Below are 21,637 nucleotides of genomic sequence, written 5' to 3' on the forward strand. Positions count from 1 at the left end.
TCATGGTTCCCATTCAAGTTCAGATCAAATCCATTTCTCCCAGGCAGCCCAGAAAGACAGGTAATGGAGACAAGTGTACACACCTTCTTCCTATGTTAGCTGACAAAGAATAAATATGTCACAGATCATGGCAAGGCAGGTTCTTTTCCCTCAAAAATTCATAGATTCCTAAAAATCCTGTAATGCTGGGACTCTGCAGTGCCAACTACCATTTTCCTAATGAAAGTAGCCTTAATATACTGTAATGAAACTCTGACTTTCTATTGACCACTCTGCAGAGACCAGTAGAAGACTTCAGAAACTTGTTCCTCAGAACAGACCCATAGTTATTTCACGGCTTCATTCATTACCTTGCATTAGCACTTCAAGCCTCTGCAATAGGCCTCTCCCACTGCACTGGTAAAAGTTGCTAAAGTCCCAATTGCCAAATCCAGTGGACTCTTTAAATTTCTTTCTTTTTGAGACAGAGTCTCAGTCACTCTGTTGCCCAGGTTGGAGTGCAGTGGCTTGATCTTGGCTCACTGCAGTCTCTGCCTCCCGGGTTCAAGCGATCCTGTCATGTCAGCCTCCATCAAGTAGCTGGAATTACAGACGTGCACCACCATACCTGGCGAATTTTTGTATTTTTAGTAGAGGCGGCGTTTTACGATGTTGGCCAGGCTGGTCTGGAACTCCTGACCTCAAGTGATCTGCCTCCAAAAGTGCTTGGATTACAGGCATAAGCCACTGTGCCCAGCCTGATTCTTTAAATTTCTCAACTTATTGTCCTCTGTGTTCCATTTGACTATTCTGACCAGCTCTCTTTCTGAAAACTCTCTTCTCTATAACTTTCTAAGATGATTCTCTCTCTCCAAATTCTTCTACCACTGACTGTACCCATTCAGTTTCTTCTGCTGCTCCTCTTCCTCCATCTCCTGAATTAGTGCTGCTCATGGCTGCATCCTTGGGCTTTCCTGTTCTCACTATACACTTGGTCTCTAAGTTCACTTGGTCTCTAAGTACACTTGGTCTCTAAGTACACTTGGTCTCTAAGTACACTTGGTCTCTAAGTACACTTGTCTGCTTCTGTGACTTTAATTACCATCTAAAACCTGATGAGTTCTGGCTAAACCTCTCTAGTCCAGGCCTCTCCTCTGAGCTTCAAATCCAAATAAATCTCAAACTGCCTACAAGGCATCTCAACATGGTCATTCTACAAGGCAACTTCAACTTACAGTGGCCAAAAGGCAATTCTTTCTCTCGTCCTATAATCCCTATGTTGAGGAATGATGTCGAGCCTCTGCTTATTCTCCCAAGTCAGGAACTAGAAAGGCATTGCAAATTTCTCTGTCCCTATGACCTGCCAATACATTTTCTCAAGTTTTGTAGCTTCTTACTTCCTTGTTTCTTTCCTTTTTTGAGATAGAGTGTCACTCTGTTTTCCAGGCTGCCATGCAGTGGTGCGATGTCCGCTCATTTCCAACTCCACCTGCCGAGCTCCAGTGATTCTTGTGCTTCAGCCTCCAGAGTAGCTGGGATTATAGGCATGCACTACCACACTCGGCTAATTTTGTATTTTTAGAAAAGACAGGGTTGTACCATGTTGCCCAGGCTGGTCTTGAACTCCTGGCTCAAGTGATCTGCCTGTCACTGCCTCCCAAAGTGCTAGGATTAAAAGCGTGAGCTACTGTATCCGGCCACTTCCTTGTTTCCTGAATGCAGTGCTTCCTTTCTATTCCCACTGCCGGCTGTCATAGTTCAGACCTCATCCCTTGCCACTGGGATTCCTGTGATTATTTCCCGGTTGGATACTCAACCTCCAACCTCACCAGACTTTGATTCATTCCCTGTGCTATGGACAAAGTGCTCTCTCTTATACATAAATATATTACTCTCCTGATTAAAGTGATTAAATCTCTCCACATCCTCCTTCAGTCACCAGTGGCTTTATTTTATTTATTTATTTATTATTTATTTATTTTTGAGATGGAGTTTCACTCTTGTTGCCCAGGCTGGAGTGCAATGGCACAATCTTGGCTCCCCGCAACCTCTGCCTCCTGGGTTCAAGCGATTCTCCTGCCTCAGCCTCCTGAGTACCTGGGATCACAGGCATGAGCCACCACTCCTGACTGATTTTTTGTATTTTTACAAAAAACGGGGTTTCTCCATGTTGGTCAGTCTGGTTTCGAACTCCCGACCTCAGGTGATCTGCCTACCTCGGCCTCCCAAAGTACTGGGGTTATAGGCATGAGCCACTGTGCCTAGCCCACCTGTGCCTTTAGACATATCTGTGGACACTTAGAGTTCTCCATGCTTTGGCTCCTAGGTAGCTCTCATGGCCTTTTATTCTCCACACTCCATATTCTTGACTGCACAGCTTGAGATTCCCTAAATAGTTATTTCCAGCTCTCTTGACATCTGTGCTTGATTTACAGTACCTATAGTATTTATAATACTGTATTATACTTATTTGTTTACATATCTCTCTCCTATTCTAAACTACAGACCTCTTAGAAATAAAAACTATGTTTATGCTTGTGTCCCCAATACCTAGGGTTGTCTCTGCCACATGGTAGGCTCACAAAAAAAAGTCTGTTGTATGATGAGTGGGTGCAGGCATGATTTAAATGAAGGAAGTCATCCTGCCTCACAAAACAAGATGCTTGTTTTCTGTAGGAGAAAGTATTCCAGTCACCAAAACTCCGTTACCCAAGATGGATAGCTCTGTGCCCTGGAAAACACAGAGTGAAGCAGATTACAAACGGCATGTCCTCTTCTGTGGAACAGAGGTTATCCAGGCCAAGGCAGCTTGCTCTGGGACCGTGAGAGCAGTGGTACTGCAGACTGGTTAGCATCACCTCCTTTTTCTTATTTTTAATGGCATATTTTTGCTCAGTTTGTCTAGTGCCTTAAATTTATTAGCTAAAGAGAAGCTGTTTTTTCTTTATAATCATAGTTTTTTTAATTTTTAATTTCTGTGGGTATATAGTAGCTGTGTATATACTTATGGGATACCTGAGCTGTTTTGACACAGGCCTGCAATGTGAAATAAGCACATCGTGGAGAATGGGGTATCTATTCCCTCAAGCATTTGTCATTTGAGTTACAAACAATCCAATTACACTTTTTAAGTTATTTAAAAATACACAACTAAGTTATTATTGACTATAGTCACCCTTTGTACTATCAAATAGCAGGCCTTACTCATTTTTTCCATTTTTTTTTTTTGTACCCATAGATAAGGAGAAATCTTACCTACAGGTACAGAACACACCCAATATATATAAATCCATATATTTTAAATACCAATTGAACTATGGCATATGCCTGTTAGTAAAAATGATAGTACTGATGACACTAATTATTATTTATGTGCTTTGCAGTATATAAACTATTTCCACCATATCAAACAAGCAGAGCAGAGATGCTTACTGCTTCTACTATGCCTATGAATAGGCTGAGGCCACACAATTCAATGAACTTTTAAAAATACCACGGCCAGCCGTTGACGAAGCTGCACCTAGAACCCAGGTCTTCTAATCCTGAATCCCAAGTTCTTTCTAGGGTGGGCTAGAAACTGCAAATGTAACATTGCACAGTATTAGAAAAGTGAGTCCATCAGTATTTACTGGACCACTTAATTCAAGTGACATGCGTGTGCATGCACACGTTTGGGTCATTTTCTTAAAATAAAATTCTATTTGGCAAAGCTGTGCTGTGCACCCAGTACGGGGGTTTCCTATCTCCGGGATGCATTGAAATTGGAAGTGGAGGAAAGGAAGGCCAGAGAGAGTACTGGGCTCTGAGATAGAGATTTCCGTTCTAGCATTTATGGATTTTTCTAGCTATCTTTCAATTGCCTTTGAGCTTAAACATTGTTCAAATATCAGTAGAGAGAAACAAAAGTGGTGTTGAGGTTTGGAAGAGCACCAGCAGTACTGTTGGTCTCCTGAGAGTGTGGGGTGTGTGTTTGTTGTTCCAGGATTCAACACTGCAAAGGGAGACCTTGTGAGATCCATTCTCTACCCCAAGCCAATGAATTTTAAGTTGTACAGGGATGCCATCAGGTTCCTCCTGTGCCTTGTAGGAACAGCCACCATTGGGATGATCTATACTCTGTGTGTCTATGTGCTTAGCGGGGTAAGCTGTCTTTGCTCTTTTATTAAACGTGTACATACTCATCTATATATATTTTGTACTGTACATGTTGGCTTTAATCTAGGATGTGGTTTACAAACCTGGGAAACAAAGCCAAGCCCTGAAACCTGTGTGTGGACTTCCAGATCCCAATCAGCAACTGATCACTAAGTCCATAATAACAGACAGGCTTCATGGGATAGGGGGATAAAACTATTTATTCATTGATATATCAATGTACTTCTCTTTTTTATACTATTTTTCCTTTTCAATCTGAGAATATATTTATTTCAATAAAGTAGCATTTTTATAGCGATCGAACGAGGGATTTTAAATAAAATCAGACACCCAGTTTTCGTGAGGTCATGAAAGACTAGCATGTTATTCTTTGCTGGTAACAATATAAATCACATTTTTTTTTATTGCTATTTGGCGAAAGATAGTGAGAGCTATAAACATGGTCATGCCTTTAACCCACTGATATCATTTCTTGAAATTTGACCTAAAGAAGTAAACAAAAAGAAGGAAGGCTGGGCACAGTGGCTCACGCCTGTAATCCTGCACTTTGGGAGGCCAAGGCGGGTGGATCAGCTGAGGTCAGGAGTTCAAGACCAGCCTGGCCAACATGGCAAAACCCCAGTCTCTACTAAAAGTACAAAAATTAGCCAGGCATGGTGGCGGGTGCCTGTAATACCAGCTACTCGGGAGGCTGAGGCAGAAAAATCACTCGAACCCGGGAGGTGGAGGTTACAATGAGCCGAGATCATATCACTGCACTCCAGCCTGGGTGACAAGAGTGAAACTCTGTCTCAGAAGAAAAAAAAAAAAAAAGGCAAAGAGTCGTATGCTGTTCATCAGTGATTTGTCTGTAATAATTAAAGAATGACTGTCATCCAGGAACCTCCAGAGGAGGTGGTGAGGAAAGCCCTTGACGTCATCACAATTGCAGTTCCTCCTGCTCTCCCTGCTGCTCTGACCACAGGCATTATCTATGCCCAGAGGAGGCTGAAGAAGAGAGGCATCTTCTGCATTAGCCCCCAGAGGATCAATGTGTGTGGACAGTTAAACCTTGTCTGCTTTGACAAGGTATGTGTGTTTCATCCTTATTGTTATCATCATTTTTTACCATTGCTGTCATCGTGTGTATCTACTTTTACCCTCTTGCAAGGCAGGAGACATAGAATGTGGGTGGCTGTCTTCATTTTATCCCTGGTTAGATGCGTGATCTGGCAAAGAAACGTCTCTTAAGCTCGCAGAGTCCAAGGTTTAGAGAAGAAGTGGGTGCTAAATAGGAGAATCTTTTTGGGTCCTTCCAACTTCAATATCCTATGAAAAGCAATTAAAATAGCATCCCTTTTCTCTGCAGTCAAAACCTTCATATACAGAACAAAATTTAAACCCTTTACTCTCGTCACTGCTGTATCCTTGATGCTAAGAATATTGCCTGGTGTAGAGTTAGTGTGCAATAAAGATTGATTGAATTAATGAACGAATAAAAAAGGAAGAGTTTATTAAACTGTGCCTTACTCTGAGACTCATATTGAACTTTTGCTGTATTTTCCCATCTGTAGTTTATTGTCTAAAACTACCCTTGATTATTTGCCAGTTATTCCCAACCAGCCTCTTATTCTGCCATCTCTGTATTGTATTTATTTAGTCTGTACATACATATGCTGGGGTGAAGGTGGGAGTTGTGAGAGAGTAAGATGGAAATGCCTTTCAGGGCATTGTGAACAGAGGCATGAAGGCAGGAAAGCAAGAGAGTGTGGTTTTGACTAGAGCAGGCTGTTGGTAATGGGAGAGGCTATCTGTGGACCTTGAATGTCTGGCTTAGAAAGTGTTTACATACATTTTAAGCAGTGGAGAGTTATTGAAGGCTTTTGTTGCTGTTGTTGACTTCTTTTTTAAATTTGCCTTTTAAATGTGGTAAAATACACGTAACATAAAACTTATTTTAGCCATTTTTCAGTGTACTGTTCACTGGCATTAAGTACCTTCTCACACTGTTCTGCAGCCATCACTACTATTCATTTTGAGGACTTCTTTTATTTTCCCAAACTGAAACTATATTCATTCAGCAGTATCCAGAAGGTTTCGATAGTTGAGAATTAATGGGATCAGGGCTGTAGTTTATAATTCTTGGAATATCAGAAAGATCTACCAAGAACAGAAAGTCAACATAACTCTTGCTACCATTTTCATATTATTCTGTGATCAAACTAGCAAGGTAAGAAATGACATTCTATTTATGAGATTATATCCTTGGACTTGGAAAAAGAAACAGGAGTGGGAGAGATCATTGTGCCTGAATTTGTATAAAAAATGAGCAATAATTATGAGTAATTATGATTATTATTAGCTTTTACTGTATGCTAGATGTTAAATGAAACACTTTATGTTATCCCATTTAATCTTCACCACAACTCTCTGAGATTATGACCATGTTACGGATAAGAGCTCTTATATTTAGAGGGATTCATTTGCTCTGGTCACACAACTGGTGTTTAAACCTAACCTGAATTCTTAACCATTATATTGCACTGAGAGAAATACCAACACTTTTTTTTTTTTTTTTTTTTTTACCAAATAGCAAATCATTTCTTTGAAGTCTTTTCACACACAGTGCCCTGTAGGTAAAAAATTCCACTCTATTCCTTATTTTAATGACATATTTTAAACTTCTGCTATGAAACTAGGACCATTTTATATGGAGGACTTTCCCATCCATTCAGGCTACCATTAGATCCTCAAAACAATCCTCTGAAGTTGTGAGGAAGATACTTTTTTTGTTGCTGTTATGAAGGACACTAAAGTTGGAAAAGATTAAGTTCCAGCTTGTTAGACAACTGGCATAAGCTCATCAACGCTTCCAACAGGTACTCCAGAGACCCCCCCCTCCATGGTGCCCCTCCTTGAAATGCTGATCTTGTTAATATGTTTGTGAAGCATTTTCTCATGACAAAAATACCTTATTTATCTGCACTATGGAGCCTTCACTATGGGGACCCTGGATTTTTTTTTTTTTTTTTTTTTAAGTAGGGAGGTGGTTTCATTGTGTTGTTTAGGCTGGTCTCCAACTCCTGAGTTCGAGTGATTCTCCTGTGTCAGCCTCCCGTAGTGCTGGGATTATAGGCATGAAGCACCGCGCCTTGCCTGGATCTTCAGAGTAAATGCAGCATTTGTTTCTGTTCAGACAGGCACCTTAACAAGGGATGGCTTGGACCTCTGGGGAGTCGTGTCCTGTGATAGGAATGGGTGAGTACCTTGGACCAAATGCATTCTAGTGTCTCTTTTCCCAAAATTCCGTGTTTTCTCTTGAAATTACTAATGGAGATATTTGGACTTTGGCTTTGGTGAACAATGATTGCCAAAGTATCTTCTTTTAACTTCTCATCTTGAATTCTTCAAAGCCTCACTAAAGCATACCCATTTCCCCCCACCCCCACGCAGTCCCATGCCACTCACAAATCCGGGAGATGAAGCTTTGACACTGCATCCAGATCCTCGCTAAAATATAATTTGTTCCAGCATGAAGCTGACCCAGTAGAAGTAATTTAGACATTACCAGGACACTGTCCTTTAAGGAGGTAACATTCTTGGTTCAAGCTGAAGCCTCTTGACGTGCTAGGAGGAAGAACACTGCTCTTACTTTTGTACCTTGAATTTCAGGAAGGGAACAGGAACATTTGTAGAACCGTAGCTAGTGTACTCATTTTTCTTGGTATTCCAGTTTTAAGAACTCTACTTTCTGGCTGCTGGAAATTCCTTTTTCTTTTTCTTTCTTTTCTTTTCTTTCTTTCTTTTTTTTTTTTTTTTTTTTCATTGAGACGGAGTTTCACTCTTATCACCCAGGCTGGAGTGCAGTGGCATGATCTTGGCTCATTGCAACCTCCGCCTCCTGGGTTCAAGTAATTCTTCTGCCTCAGTCTCCCGAGTAGCTGGGATTACAAGTGCCTGCCACCATGCCTGGCTAATTTTTGTATTTTTAGTAGGGACGGGGTTTCCCCATGTTGGCCAGGCTGGTCTCAAACTCCAGACCTCAGATGATTCGCCCACTTCACCCTCCTAAAGTGTTGGGATTACAGGCGTGAGCCACTGCGCCGGGCTGAAACTCCTTTTTCCTAGCAAGTGAAGACAGTTTTGGCAGTTCTCAGCTTGGTGTGTTCAAGATTTGCACAGCCCTCGCCTGTAGCCCTCTTGTGGCCATGTCTGAGTTTGCATCTCCGCCTGCTTTTTCTACTCACTACGAACTCCTGGGGAATCAGAACATGAAATCGCTGATGCACTTGACATTTATGTTTTGTTTGAAAATGAAAGTTTTCTCCTGTAACACTTGTCACTTAAATCACAAAGCATTTTGTGCATGAAATGTTCATGGTGGTTCTTTGGCATTCTACAGATGACATGTAATTTATCCATAAAATATGCTAATTACACATAGTTTAATACTTGTCATATTAAAATACCATTTAGAAACAAGTCTAATTCCTGGATTAAAAAAGTGATCCTTGTGCTTCTAGCCACTTTAGTGTACAGAAGAAGCCTCTTAATGTGTTAAACTCTGAAGTTCTTTTCATTTTTCCTAGAGGATAGATTTGGATATATACTTCGTCTCATAGTTCATTAGTGTTTTTCTGTTTCAGCTTCTACAAAATATGTATACATTTATTCAAATATCTGTGCATCTTGAGAGCAGTCTTGTTCTTATTTAGATTTGCATCTCTAGTGCTGTAACTCTGTACCAGGCACAGATAGTAGGTGCACAGTAATTGCTCATCTAAAATGAACTCAATATATTCTGTCTTTTGAATGTTCCACTTATTGAATTGACACCATATTATTCATAAAGCTTTGGAAACTTTCTGTTTCTAAAAGTGACTTGTTACATTGAAGTAATAACAATTGATATGTTATTGATAACATATCAGGGAGGGTAAATGATCCTTCCCTCCCTCCCTCCCTCCCTCCCTCCCTCCCTTCCTTCCTTCCTTCCTTCTTGCCTGCCTGCCTGCCTGCAGATCAAAGTTGAATTCCAATGATTAAAACAATTTAAAATAAAAAACGGCAAATTTAATTAATAACATGAAACAAAACAGAATTAAGTCTAGGTAAGAAGTGAACACCTGACCTAGAGGCTATTAAATGCCTTCTCGTTAAACGTGAGCTCATCTCTGACATTTCTTCTTTTCCAAAAAGCCCTGATTGTTGTGCCAGATACTTTAAGAACTATTAAAGGCTCTCAGGGATTGATAGCCAGAAATACTCAGATAAAAATGCACTGACAGGATTGATAGAGAGCTTTATATATTTGCTGTGCTAACCAGAGTCTGGCCCAATCCTCTGGAATGCAGAATTATATACTCAGAATTACAGACTAGTGACAGTGTACGTCTCATAGTAAAAATAACATTTTTTTTTTTCCTGATCTGTATTTTGCTTTTCAGTGTGAGTTTAAGTTTCTGTGTTAACTATACTGCTGGTGGTCTCTTCCTTTTAGATATTTACTAAAATACCATCGGGTATGCGGTAAACCCACCAAGATGAGTTGCTCTTTTAACACATAAAAATGAATATAACTAACAGGGTCAATACAAAGCCAGGACATTTTTGAACTCTTAGTGTGACAAAAGGAAGCTTGAATGCAAAAGCCAGGAAGCCATGTGGCTGAATTGTGAGTCAACATTGCGATATGTTTGCTTTCAAAGCAAAGGGCTAGAGCAACTTAAGGTTATCTTTAAATAAATGCAGGGTCCATATTATCAGAAGTAATTGTCTGTCTTGAAATGTGGTCCCCAGGATCAGAAAATGACAAATAGAAACTTTTCCAAACAAGCAGAATAAGGAAAGTGAGAGGGAGGCCTGATAAAACTGTTATTAGAGGAACAGCTAGAGGTTCCTGTGCAACACCAGAGGGAGGGAGGTAAAGGGGAACGGCCGAGTTGATCCGTAAGTTTGAAAGAAGTTGGCATGTGGAGGAGCGGGAGCAAGTGAACTCTCACTGGCTCCCAAGAGCAGATTTTGCCCCCACGTAGGATGAAGCTTCCACCATTCAGACGTCCTCCAAACGGGATAAGCTGCTTTGAGAACCAACGTCTGTGCTGCCCATTTGAGAAGGGGCTGTGACCCACCAAGCTGCAGACAACATTCTTCTTGTGATGCCAGAGCTGAACTTAATGGCCTCCACTCTGAGTTAGTGAAGGCACCCGGCCTATAACATTTGAGTTGTATTTTAATAGCTTTTTAGATGAGACTGTGTTCTCATCTAAAATGAAATGATGGGGATAATGATTGGGATAGGGACACAAGAGGCCAGGGTGGAAGAGGGGGATGCAATGTTCTTTTGAAAAATGTTCTTAGCCAGGTACGGTGGCTCACACTTGTAATCCCAGCACTTTGGGAGGCCGAGGCGGGTGGGTTACCTGAGGTCGGGAGTTCAAGACCAGCCTGGCCAACATGGTGAAGCCCCATCTTTGCTAAAAATACAAAAAACTAGCTTGGCATGGTGGTGGCTGCCTGTAATTCCAGCTACTCAGGAGGCTGAGGCAGGAGAATCGCTTGAACTTGGGAAGCAGAGGTTGCAGTGAATCGAGATCACACTACTGCCCTCCTCCAGCCTGGGTGACGGAGTGATAGAGTGAGACCCTGTATCCCCCCCCAAAAAAACAAACGAACAACATAAAACCTCAGAGACCTTTCTCATACTCAGTGAACTTACTTGGCTGAATGAAGCACTATTAATGTGGGAGGATTGGAGAGTGGCTATTAATGCAACAAAGCATATGACTTTATGTTTTATAAAGATCTTTGTTCACCTCCAAAATGCTCTGTTTTGGCATGAGGAGATAGAATGGAAACCCATTTCCTTTTCTCCTTAAGCTTTCAGGAAGTTCACAGCTTTGCCTCAGGCCAGGCTGTGCCATGGGGCCCAGTGTGTGCGGCGATGGCCAGCTGCCACTCTCTGATCCTTCTTGATGGGACCATCCAGGGAGACCCTCTGGACCTCAAAATGTTTGAAGCCACCACCTGGGTAAGCCTCTGCTCTTCAGAGAACCTGAGAAGCTTCTTCAATGCCAGAGCAACATAGGCAATATCAGAGCTATGTGATTCTTATCAAAGGTGAGGTGTCCAATGTGGAGTACGTTTGGTAGTGAAGGGCAAACTCATCTAAGCCTGGTTTCCTCATCTGTGCAATGAAGCTAATAATAGCATCTACATAATGAGACTATTGTGAGGATTGAATGAGATGATGCATTAAAAAAGTCCTTGGCACTGTGCCTGGCAAATATTAAAGGTTCAATCATATTAATATAATTGTAATTATTATGTAATTTTTTCTCATCTCTCTGTACTGTTCTCTGAGCATTGTCTGGTTTCAAAGATTTTCCAGAATATGGGAATCAGAAAACGTTGCTCTCTCCAGCGCTCAGCAGAACTCGTAGACTCATGGTGACTATAAGTCTGATTTCTATTAATTTAGTATTTATTTTATTTCCAAGACTAGAAACAGCAAAAAGGAAAACCACTAAAGAGCTTTTGTTGAGACTCTGAACTAGATCTAAGAGCCACAGTGTAGTTCAGGAGTTTGGCTTTTCTGATTCTAGTTTTGGCTGTGCTCTAACTGACTGCTGAACCCTGTTAATCCGTCTCTCATGTTGGGGCCTTGGCTCTCATGACCATAAAATGAATTAGACTAGTGGTGTTCACATAACACAAAACAAGACAAACACTCTGGAACCTTTTCATAAAAGGAAACATTCTCCAGAAACACTGTAAAGACTGAATAGCTGGAGTTACTCCAGCTGAAATAAAAGGTGGGGTCTAAAGATGAGGATTAAGGGACATGCATCCCCAACTACTTAGCCATAATCCCTTCCTTTCTCCCTGCGCTGCCTATAGCTCTCGCCTCTGGAGCACCACTGAAAGAGACAATCTTCAGGGTCCCTTCCAAACCTCCTGGAGCATTATTTCATAGCAATCTAATGTAACTTTGCCAATCCTCTATCTTTTCTCGGTTACTGATTCCATATCTTTAAACAGGGATTGCAGTTTCCTCTCTGGGACCTTGTCAGCCACTCAGTGAGATGATTACAAAGCACTGCGTTGTCTTTGGGCAAAAGGCCCCTTTAACTATAATTTAGGGTCATTATTATAGCAATTACTGATTATTAACCATGTATATCACAGTCTCTGCCCTGCCCTACCCCAGCCCTGAGGACCATCCATCCAAATTATTCAGACATGCAAGGGCAGGAAGAGCCGTGAAGTGCAGGAAAAGAACAACAGAAAGGTGCTTGCTTCACACAAAAGAAGTCTGGCCCTTCATGTTCGTGACTTTCAATCTAGGCTCTTCAGAAATGGAGAAGGAGCCTTTACACAGCGCATTCCAACAGAGAAAACAAGATAAATTGCATGAATAATTCAAAAGTGTCTGCCCTTCAAGTCGTGCAGCGTTTTCAATGCATTATTATTATTATTATTAATTATTTTGTGGCAGAATAAATCTGGTTCACCTCTGAGAGAAGAGACATGGAAAACACATTGAGGTGGTCTGAGGATTTTCTCAAGGGGAGGGTTCAAACATAGTATCAGTGGGCAAACAATAAATACATCTCTGCAATGAAATATCCTATTTGTGAAATAGGAAATGGCTTTTTCTGGGGACGATTTCCACATCAAGGGAGTGCCGGCACATGCCATGGTGGTTAAGCCCTGCAGAACAGCCAGCCAGGTAAGCCCTGCTTGCTCTTCACCCCACAACACCCAAGCTCAAAGAGAAACTTTCTTCGGGCCCCCAGGTTTTGAAAGGTCACAGATGTGTCTTTGAATTTCAGGCGTGAAAATGGGTGAGACCTTCCCCCTTATTTATGAAAATAAAGATTACGGAAGGAGTGGTTAATTCCCAGTAACCAGAAGCTATATCAGCAGGTTCCTCTCCTTTCCCCATCCCTCAACCAGGTCCCAGTGGAAGGAATCGCAATCCTGCATCAGTTCCCATTCTCATCAGCTCTGCAAAGAATGACAGTCATTGTCCAAGAGATGGGAGGTGACAGACTGGCATTCATGAAAGGTGCACCAGAGAGGGTGGCCAGCTTTTGCCAACCTGAGACAGGTCTGTAACTTGACTTGGATTACACCTGGCAAATCTGTATCTCCAGATAAATATGTTCCCACAGGGTTTGATCTATTGATCCAATTGCCTATGGGTCATCACCAGTTGGGTGACTCACCGGCATTCCAAATGCATTGCGAAAACCAAGCTTGTCTTTCTCATTTCCTGCATTTCCCGGTTTCCTATTTGGTGCATGGTACCAGCATCCCCCGCCCCCACCCCATTTCGATATCATCCCTGATTGCTTGCTCCCACTTAGTGCCTCTGTCTTGTCAGTTGCTAATCCATGGTCCTTCACTGCATCTGCTCATGCCTTCCTCATTCTCGATCACTTCAACAGTTGGTGGATTGACCCTCTGCCTCCAGTCTCCCCACCTCTGATTTGCCCTCTGTGCTGTGACCAGACTTTCTACCTCAGGATTCTTTTAGCTGCTCTCATAGGCTCCAGGATCATCTCCAGTTTCTTTAGGATCATATGTAAGGCTTTCAGGTTTGAACTCCCAGTGAACTTTCCAGATGGACCTTACCACTCCTCATCCTGTGCTATTCCTGAGCTGAACTAATTCTTCACAGCTTACTCTCATGCCTCCAGGACTAAGCTCATGATTCTCCCTCCGCCCCAGAATCCTGCCTTTACTGAACCACCTCCTCCCAGGCTGGTGTATCCACCACCAGATGCTTTCCACAGCATGCTGCAATGGCCTGGATGATAGTAGTGATCTCATTTGATTGCATGGTTACTCTGCTGGCTGTAACTCAATTAGACAGAAATCCTTAGAGCAGAACTTGTGAGTTTTTTTCAATTTCATACTTTTTTTTAGCCTATATTTTAAGTTCAGTGGTACATGTGCAGGTTTGTTACGTAGGTAAACTTGAGTCATGGGGGTTTCTTGTTCAGATTAATTCATTGTCCAGGTATTAAGCCTAGTACCCATTAGTTATTTTTCCTGATCCTCTCCCGCTTGCCACCTCCACCCCAGAATAGGCCCCAGCGTGTGTCATTCCCCCCTATATGCCCATGTGTTCTCATTATTTAACTCCCACATGTAAGTTTGGTTTTCTGTTCCTATGTTAGCTTGCTAAGGATAATGGCCTCCGGCTCCATCCAGGTCCCTGCAAAGGACGTGATCTCATTCTTTTTTATGGCTGCGTAGTATTCCATCATGTATATGTACCACACTTTCTATATCCAGTCTATCATTGATGGGCATTTAGGTTGATTCCGTGTCTTTGGTATTGTGAATAGTGCTGCAATAAACATATATATGCATGTGCATCTTTCTTAATAGAATGATTTACTTGCCTTTGGCTATATACCCAGTAATGGGATTGGTGGGCCAAATGGTATCTCTGTCTTTAGGACTTTGAGGTGTCACTGCATTGTCTTCCACAGTGGTTCAACTAATTTACACTCCCACCAACAGTGTATGAGCACTTCTTTCTCTCCACAACCTCACTAGCATCTGCTGTTTTTTGACTTTTTAATAATCACCATTTTGACTGGTGTGAGATGGTATCTCATTGTGGTTTTGATTTGCATTTCTTTAATGATCAGTGAGGTTGAGCTTTTTTCTTTTCACATGATTGTTGGTCTCATGTATGTCTTCTTTTGAAAAGTGTTAATGTCCTTTGTCCACTTTTTAATGAGGATTTTTTGGGTTTTTTTGTCTTGTAAATTTTCTTTAAGTTTCTTATAGATGCTGGATATTAGACTTTTGTTGGATACATAGTTTGCAAAAATTTTCTCCTGTTCTGTAGGTTGTATGTTTACTCTGTTGACAGTTTCTTTTGCTGTGCAAAAGCTCTTTAGTTTAATTGGATCCCATTTGTCAATTTTTGCTTTTGTTGCAATTGTTTTTGGCATCTTTGTCATGAAATCTTTGCCCGTGGCTATATCCAGAATGGTATTGCCTAGGCTGTCTTCCAGGCTTTTATAGTTTTAGGTTTTAAAAGTCTTTAATCCAGGTTGAGTTAATTTTTGTATATGGTGTAAGGAAGGGGTCCAGTTTCAATCTTCTGCATATGGCTAGCCAGTTATTCCAGGACCATTTATTGAATAGGGAAGCCTTTCCCCATGCTTGTTTTTGTCAGGTTTGTCAAACATCCGATAGTTGTAGGTGTGAAGTCTTATATCTGGGTGCAGAGCTTGTGATTTAATCTCTGCACAGCCAATGCCTGGCAGATAGTAGATTTTCAATAAGTGTTTGTTGGTTGAACTGAAGAAAAAAGAATTCTATACTTTTTCTATCTTTTTTTCTTTTTTCAAATGCTTCATTCTCATTTTAGCTTCACTACGTCTGAAGAGGTCAACCCTGACAATGTAGGTTATGTTCAGAATTTTCACTGACTTGTTTACATATCTTTGTAGAGGTGTGCTTTCCTGGGCAAAAGTTGGATGTTTGTAAAGAATTTCTTTGCCAGTACTGCCTAAGTAAATACTGCATACTAACCCTGTGTTTCTTTCTAAACAGTACCCACTAGTTTTGCTAGTGAGCTTCAGATTTACACGACACAGGGCTTTCGAGTCATAGCACTGGCCTACAAGAAGCTGGAAAATGGCCACCACACCACCGCCTTGACGAGGTAAATGGGGATGGTTTTGATAAAGCAGAAAGGTTTGATGGAAAGATGTGCCAGGTTGGAATGGCAAGTGCATTAGACTGGGATGGACTCAGGGGTTCTGGGTGGTGGACAGAGCAATATAGCTTGCTGAATTTGTGTGCATAACGTGTCTCTGAACACTGGTGAGTAGAGATATAGTAATCCCTGCCCTGCCTAAATCCCAAAGATAATGTGAGCACTCACTGGGGGATTTTATGAGAAATAGTCATATAAGATGTATAATATGATGTGATTTTTACAGCTTTGTGAAAACAGACATAGGAATATAATCAGCATTTCAGAATTTGAAATTGTGGTCATGTCCCCATTTTAAAAAATATAGTTGGTGGATTGATTGGGAGTTATGAAACATAACATTTACCTGAAAAAATGTTTGATAGGAAATACACAGCTTAATGAAACAAATAAATACAGCTTAGACGATATAATCCTGGTAACATCTACACAAAAAACAAGGAAAATTTCCATACTAGAGAAAGATTTTAGCCTATAGATTCAATTTTACATTTTAAGGTTAAAATAGAGATGCTTAACAGCTCAAAAACTGCAGTATTTATAAGTTCAATTTTATTTTTTTAATTCCACTCTTTTCAGGTATCACGTTTATTTCACCTTTCGTGTCATTTCTAACACTTAGTGTCAGCCACCACTGCTTATGCTGTTGTGGAGCTAATCCAGGCTCATTTTTTAAATTTAGGATTATACATTTGGAAAGTCTAACCTTTTCGTTTCAATCTAATCAAAGTCAACACTCTCATAACTATATTTTTTAACTCTTAATATTCTAAAATAAAGTTCACATATATCTGCACGTATTCTTTGTAAAAATATATAATGACCTATTATATAGTAAAAATAAAAGCAAAACATATAATGTTTCACAAAGGTGATGGTTTAATAAATGCTCAGCTGACTCCACTAACACAAAATGAAGTAGTAGGTTGCTTGTACCTGTGTATAGAATAATTGAGGCTGCAACATCTACAAATACAGACTGATACAGGTGTGTTATGTATTGCAGACTCAGATACCTCAGTCTTGCTGCCAGTGAGATGACTGTGAAGTGGTTAACAAGTCTTGGTAAAACTCTGAAGAAAACAGTACAGTCTCCTCCCAATTTACATAGTACAGGTAGTTACATTTCTGCAAAATTCAACACAATATTATAAGTGTGAAAAATACTTTGTGTTTATATGTAACACATATAAACAAGGGGGAAAAGCTAGGGAAATTTTAATAAACAATTTTGTAATTGCTTAATATAACATAGTAATATTATATATGCCATAATAGTACAGTATATTATAGTATAATAATAGTAAAATATATACAAGATAAGCCTAAAATGACTTAGGAAAGTACAATAATTTTTCAGTGTCCATGAGTGTCCAGTAAGATATTCAAAAGGCATGTGGGATGCAGGATAAATATTCATCGGGCATTGATCTTCTCAGTCTTGCGTAGATGCCAAAAAAAAAAAATCCACAATGTCCTCTAGAGGGAGTACTGTCCCTGCTGAGAATGACTGCTATGACCCAACCCTCTCACTTTGTGAATGGGTAAAATGAGGCCCAGAGTGGGAGGTGGCTCATTGTGTTCATTTCCTGGGCTTGTCAGACCACTCTTCCCGCAGGGCCAGTTTAATGTGACCCCTGAAACTTTGGCTGCAATAACTCTGCATATTTGTTGCAATTTGATCAACTCAGTTCAGGGTCATTCAAGTGAGGGAGCTAAAAGTAAACTTTGAGATTGGATATCACATTTTGAAGGAGAGAAAACTTGGGTCCAGGGAAGGGAAGGGACAGAGCAGAATTGGGAATTGAACTTAGTTTCCTGAGAGGCTGTTGCCAAGGGCTATGGTAGGAGTCTGGCTACCATGCTGCTGCTTCTGATTGTTATGATACAATATTTGCATATTTACAAGTTGCAAACTCATGGTTTTGAAATGCATGCACGTAACAAAGCACTTATTGTGGAGACAGATGAGCAATGGGGAATAGTGAGGGCTGTGGCACACGGGAGAGTACATGTCCCGGTTGAAGGAACATGAAGGAAATTCTAACTTTTTAAAATCTTGTATGGTCTAAACACAAATCACAAATTCTCTAATAGAATTTGATCTTAGGTCATCAATTTGCCTCTCCTGTCCTAAAGCGCATCACTGCATGTATTACACATAGCCAAATTAATTTTTTTTTTTTTTTTTTGAGACAGAGTCTCACTCTATTGCCTAGACTGGAGTGCAGCGGCATAATCTCGGCTCACTGCAACCTCTGCCTCCTGGGTTCAGGCGATTCTCCTGCCACAGCCTCCTGAGTAGCTGGGATTATAAGTGTCCACTACCATGGCTAGCTAATTTTTGTTTTCTAGTAGAGATGGGGTTTCACCATGTTGGCCAGGCTGGTCTCAAACTCCCAACCTCAAGTAATCCACCCACTTCGGCCTCCCAAAGTGTTGGGATTACAGGCGTGAGCCACCATGCCTAGCCATATAGCTAAATTAATTTAATTATTCTTTGCAAATTCCTAATTAGGATGGAAGATTCTTGCTGTTGTTTTGTGTGTGTGTGTGTGAGTGTGTGTGTGGTTACTCGGGGTACTTCCAGCATCGGTATCATAATCTCTTCAAAGGTTATTGGCCCACTTTATGCAATGTCATTTTTTAAAAGTCACATGGATTTTAAGAACATGAAATGTAATCACAGGGGTGACAATGCTTTGTATATATTATGCTTATTTTTTTATTATTTTTAGATACTTCAGGAGGAGGCATAATGTCTGTGCAGGAAGCTGGAAGAGATAGAATGCCATTCCAAGTTGCAAAGCTTAAGACCCCTTAAGGAATTACTCCTTTTGATTTTTTTTTTTTATTCAGATCAAATGCTTATGAAAGGAAAACTCATGTAATGTTAGAACTAGCAGAGACTTTGGAGGTGCAAAGATGAACCTGATTACCAGGCAAAGAAAGTAATTTAGTCATGCTCCCACAGCAAGGCAGTGGTAGAGGGCTGACATTAGAACTCCGGTCTCCTGATTATTGTGCCTTGAACCATGCAAAGGCCATAAGCCAGAGGAGCTAGAAATACTAGTGCCAAGGTAGGCCATAGGCTATGGCAGATGTTTGACCCCGCAGCCATTTTCTCGGCCTAATCTGGCACTTCGTGGTAGGCTCAGGTCATGTCATCTGCAGAAATAACCAAGACCTGGGACCTGCGTACCAGGATCATGAGAAAGATTGGAAGACCTGTTGTGCCAAACCCCCATTGACTTCAGTAGGGAAGGCACCAGGTTCAAGAGGTTGAAGAAGAGACCCAGAGCCAGCAAATGAGACATGGGGTTTTATTAGGGGCTCGCCTACAGGGGAGAGAGTCCAGTAACAGCGGGCTGGACAGGAGAACCACCTTACATATAGAAACAGTCCAGTGGCAGCAAAGTGGACAATGCATCTGCCTTCCTATACTCCAGTGGTGGTGAGCTGTGCAGGAAAACCACCTCTGCCTGCAAACATCATGCAGTTTGCATAAACATATATTTAGGTACATCTGCCGTAGAGGGTCATTCTAAGGGTACGTTTAAGTAGTTATTGCTACCACGTGCATTTACCCTGTAACACCTCAATCAGGCATCAACCAAGTTATCTTTCAAACACCAGATTAAATATCATCTTCTACAGGAAGCCTCTTCAATCACTCCACCCAGAAATGATTGCACCCTCCTCTCTGACTCCATGGGACTCTGATTTGGACATCTGTTATCATACTTTTCCCAGCCTTCCAGTCAACTGAGATGAGCCATGTCTAAATTCTACCTCCCAGTTGGATGTAAAATCTGGAGTGAGAGGCTACTATAGTCTCTGCTGCTACAGTCTCTGCTACTGCAGTCTCTGCATATTCTGTTCCACTTTTCCTCAGTGCTGTTCCTTGAACTCAGTAGAATTTCTGGATGAGGAATTTCCATAGGTTACCTGGCAAAAAATGGTCCCAACAGGCCTCAAAGCATTTCAACTAGGCACACATTTGCTGAGCACTTGCACAGGGGTGGTGTTGAACACACTGAGTCACGTGGGATTGTTCTCAAGGAGCTGAGACAGTGTGACAAAGCAGAAGGCCAAGAATAAAACATGGGCAAATAAAATGTGAGTTACACTGAAATATAAGTAATATGCCAAGGGAGCAATTATTATTATTATTATTATTATTATTATTATTACCAGGCTGAAGTGCAATGGCATGATCTTGGCTCACTGCAACCTCCACTTCCTGGATTCAAGCGATTCTCCTGCCTCAGCCTCCCAAGTAGCTGGGATTACAGGCACCTGGCACCATGCCCAGCTCATGTTGTATTTTTAGTAGACACAGGGTTTCTCCATATTGGTCAGGCTGGGCTCGAACTCCTGACCTCAGGTGATCCATCTGCCTCGGCCTCCCAAAGTGCTGAGATTACAGGCATGAGCCACTGCGCCTGGCCGGGAGCAATGATTTCTATCTGAGGAAGCCTTTGTGGGGGACGTGGCATGAGGCCCTGAATATCAGGAGGGTTTCAGTAGCAGATCATGGGGAAATTACAACCTTTTCTATGAAGTAAGGACACATGCCTTATAGCAGTCTAAAGCAAATGTCTATGGATGGTTGAGAGAAAACCCATGGCTAGTGGTTCAGCTTGGCTGGAAATGAGGGTGGGTCAGGAATTTAGTGATAGCTGAAGCTGCAAAGATAGTTTGGAACCAGATCATAGAGAGATTTAAATGACAGGTTCAGAAAATGGGAAATGCCATCCTTTCAAGCCTGCTCTGAGGTGAGTAGTTCAGACTGCATCACTTCCCGTTTCTCCGTGGAGGCTTTAGCAGTTTCCTGGGAGCACCACGAATGCTAGTTCATGACCGTAGCTGATGTGAGACCCCCTACTGAGACAGGCAAGGAGTCTGAGTGGGTGCCGCTTTCATCTGTGTTTCAGCCAGAGTTAGATAGTGCTAGTGGCTTGTTCTCTATCTGTGTCTAAGATAAATAAATCATGGAAGAATCTTTGAACTCCTGTTCTCAATTGGATTCCCCTGCACTCAGTTCTGTAGAATATCCCTGAAAATATTTGTGGGGTGGATAGGAGCCTTGAAGGCTGCACCTATTTGCAGAAACATTCATGCTTGATGCAGAAGATCATTGCTACCAGCTAGGGGAGAAAGAAAGGGATGAGCTTGACCTCAATAGAGAGGCCTGTTTGTTGAGATTATGACCTCATATCTCCTGGGGCTAAAATAATATTGATTATAGACTTGGCTGCTGGAGAAACTGGCATTTTATTTTATTTTTCTTTGTGCCTCCCTTATTTTTCATGCTTTGTGCCAGAGCTAAAGCTCCTCTTTGTGGGTAACAGGTGAGGCAATGAAAATCAGACTAGCCACAACAGATGGAGGAGACCCTTATGGGCTTTCAGCTCATTTTCTGCAAAGATTAAAGCAAAGCTTTTGCTTAATAAATACTCTCTTCCTCTTCCTCTTCATTCAGTTAGAGTAAACGTCTCCAGACACTTTGTGTCCCCTCCTGTCCTCTTTCTGGATCACTCCTGGTCCCTAATCAGCACCTAACAGTGCTTGAATGAGTGAATGGAACCACTACGACAGGGGTCTTTTTCTTTTTGTTTTACTTCCTGTAAGAAAGCTATCATGTGGCTGGGTGCAGTGGCTCACGCCTGTAATTCCAGCACTTTGGGAGGCAAAGGCCTTGAATTCAGGAGTTCACGACCAGCCTGGCCAACATGGTGAAACCCTGTCTCTATTAAAAATACAAAAATTAGC

At 41.4% G+C, this 21,637-nt stretch overlaps 1 protein-coding gene across 4 annotated transcripts in view; it reads left to right on the top strand.

The window, feature by feature from the left end:
- ATP13A4 (ATPase 13A4) overlaps positions 1 to 21,637 on the top strand; it is a 156,579-nt gene that overhangs the window by 83,909 nt on the left and 51,033 nt on the right. For all 4 annotated transcript variants that reach the window (XM_030937236.1, XM_010373005.2, XM_030937243.1 and 1 more), the window contains 8 exons: positions 2,656 to 2,826; positions 3,962 to 4,119; positions 5,014 to 5,202; positions 7,310 to 7,371; positions 10,993 to 11,143; positions 12,758 to 12,844; positions 13,072 to 13,225; positions 15,697 to 15,808. In XM_030937236.1, coding sequence (XP_030793096.1) covers positions 2,656 to 2,826; positions 3,962 to 4,119; positions 5,014 to 5,202; positions 7,310 to 7,371; positions 10,993 to 11,143; positions 12,758 to 12,844; positions 13,072 to 13,225; positions 15,697 to 15,808 — 1,084 coding nt within the window. The remainder of the gene's footprint in view (positions 1 to 2,655; positions 2,827 to 3,961; positions 4,120 to 5,013; positions 5,203 to 7,309; positions 7,372 to 10,992; positions 11,144 to 12,757; positions 12,845 to 13,071; positions 13,226 to 15,696; positions 15,809 to 21,637) is intronic.

This window comes from Rhinopithecus roxellana, chromosome 1 (genome assembly GCF_007565055.1).
Source record: "Rhinopithecus roxellana isolate Shanxi Qingling chromosome 1, ASM756505v1, whole genome shotgun sequence".
NCBI lineage: Eukaryota > Metazoa > Chordata > Mammalia > Primates > Cercopithecidae > Rhinopithecus > Rhinopithecus roxellana.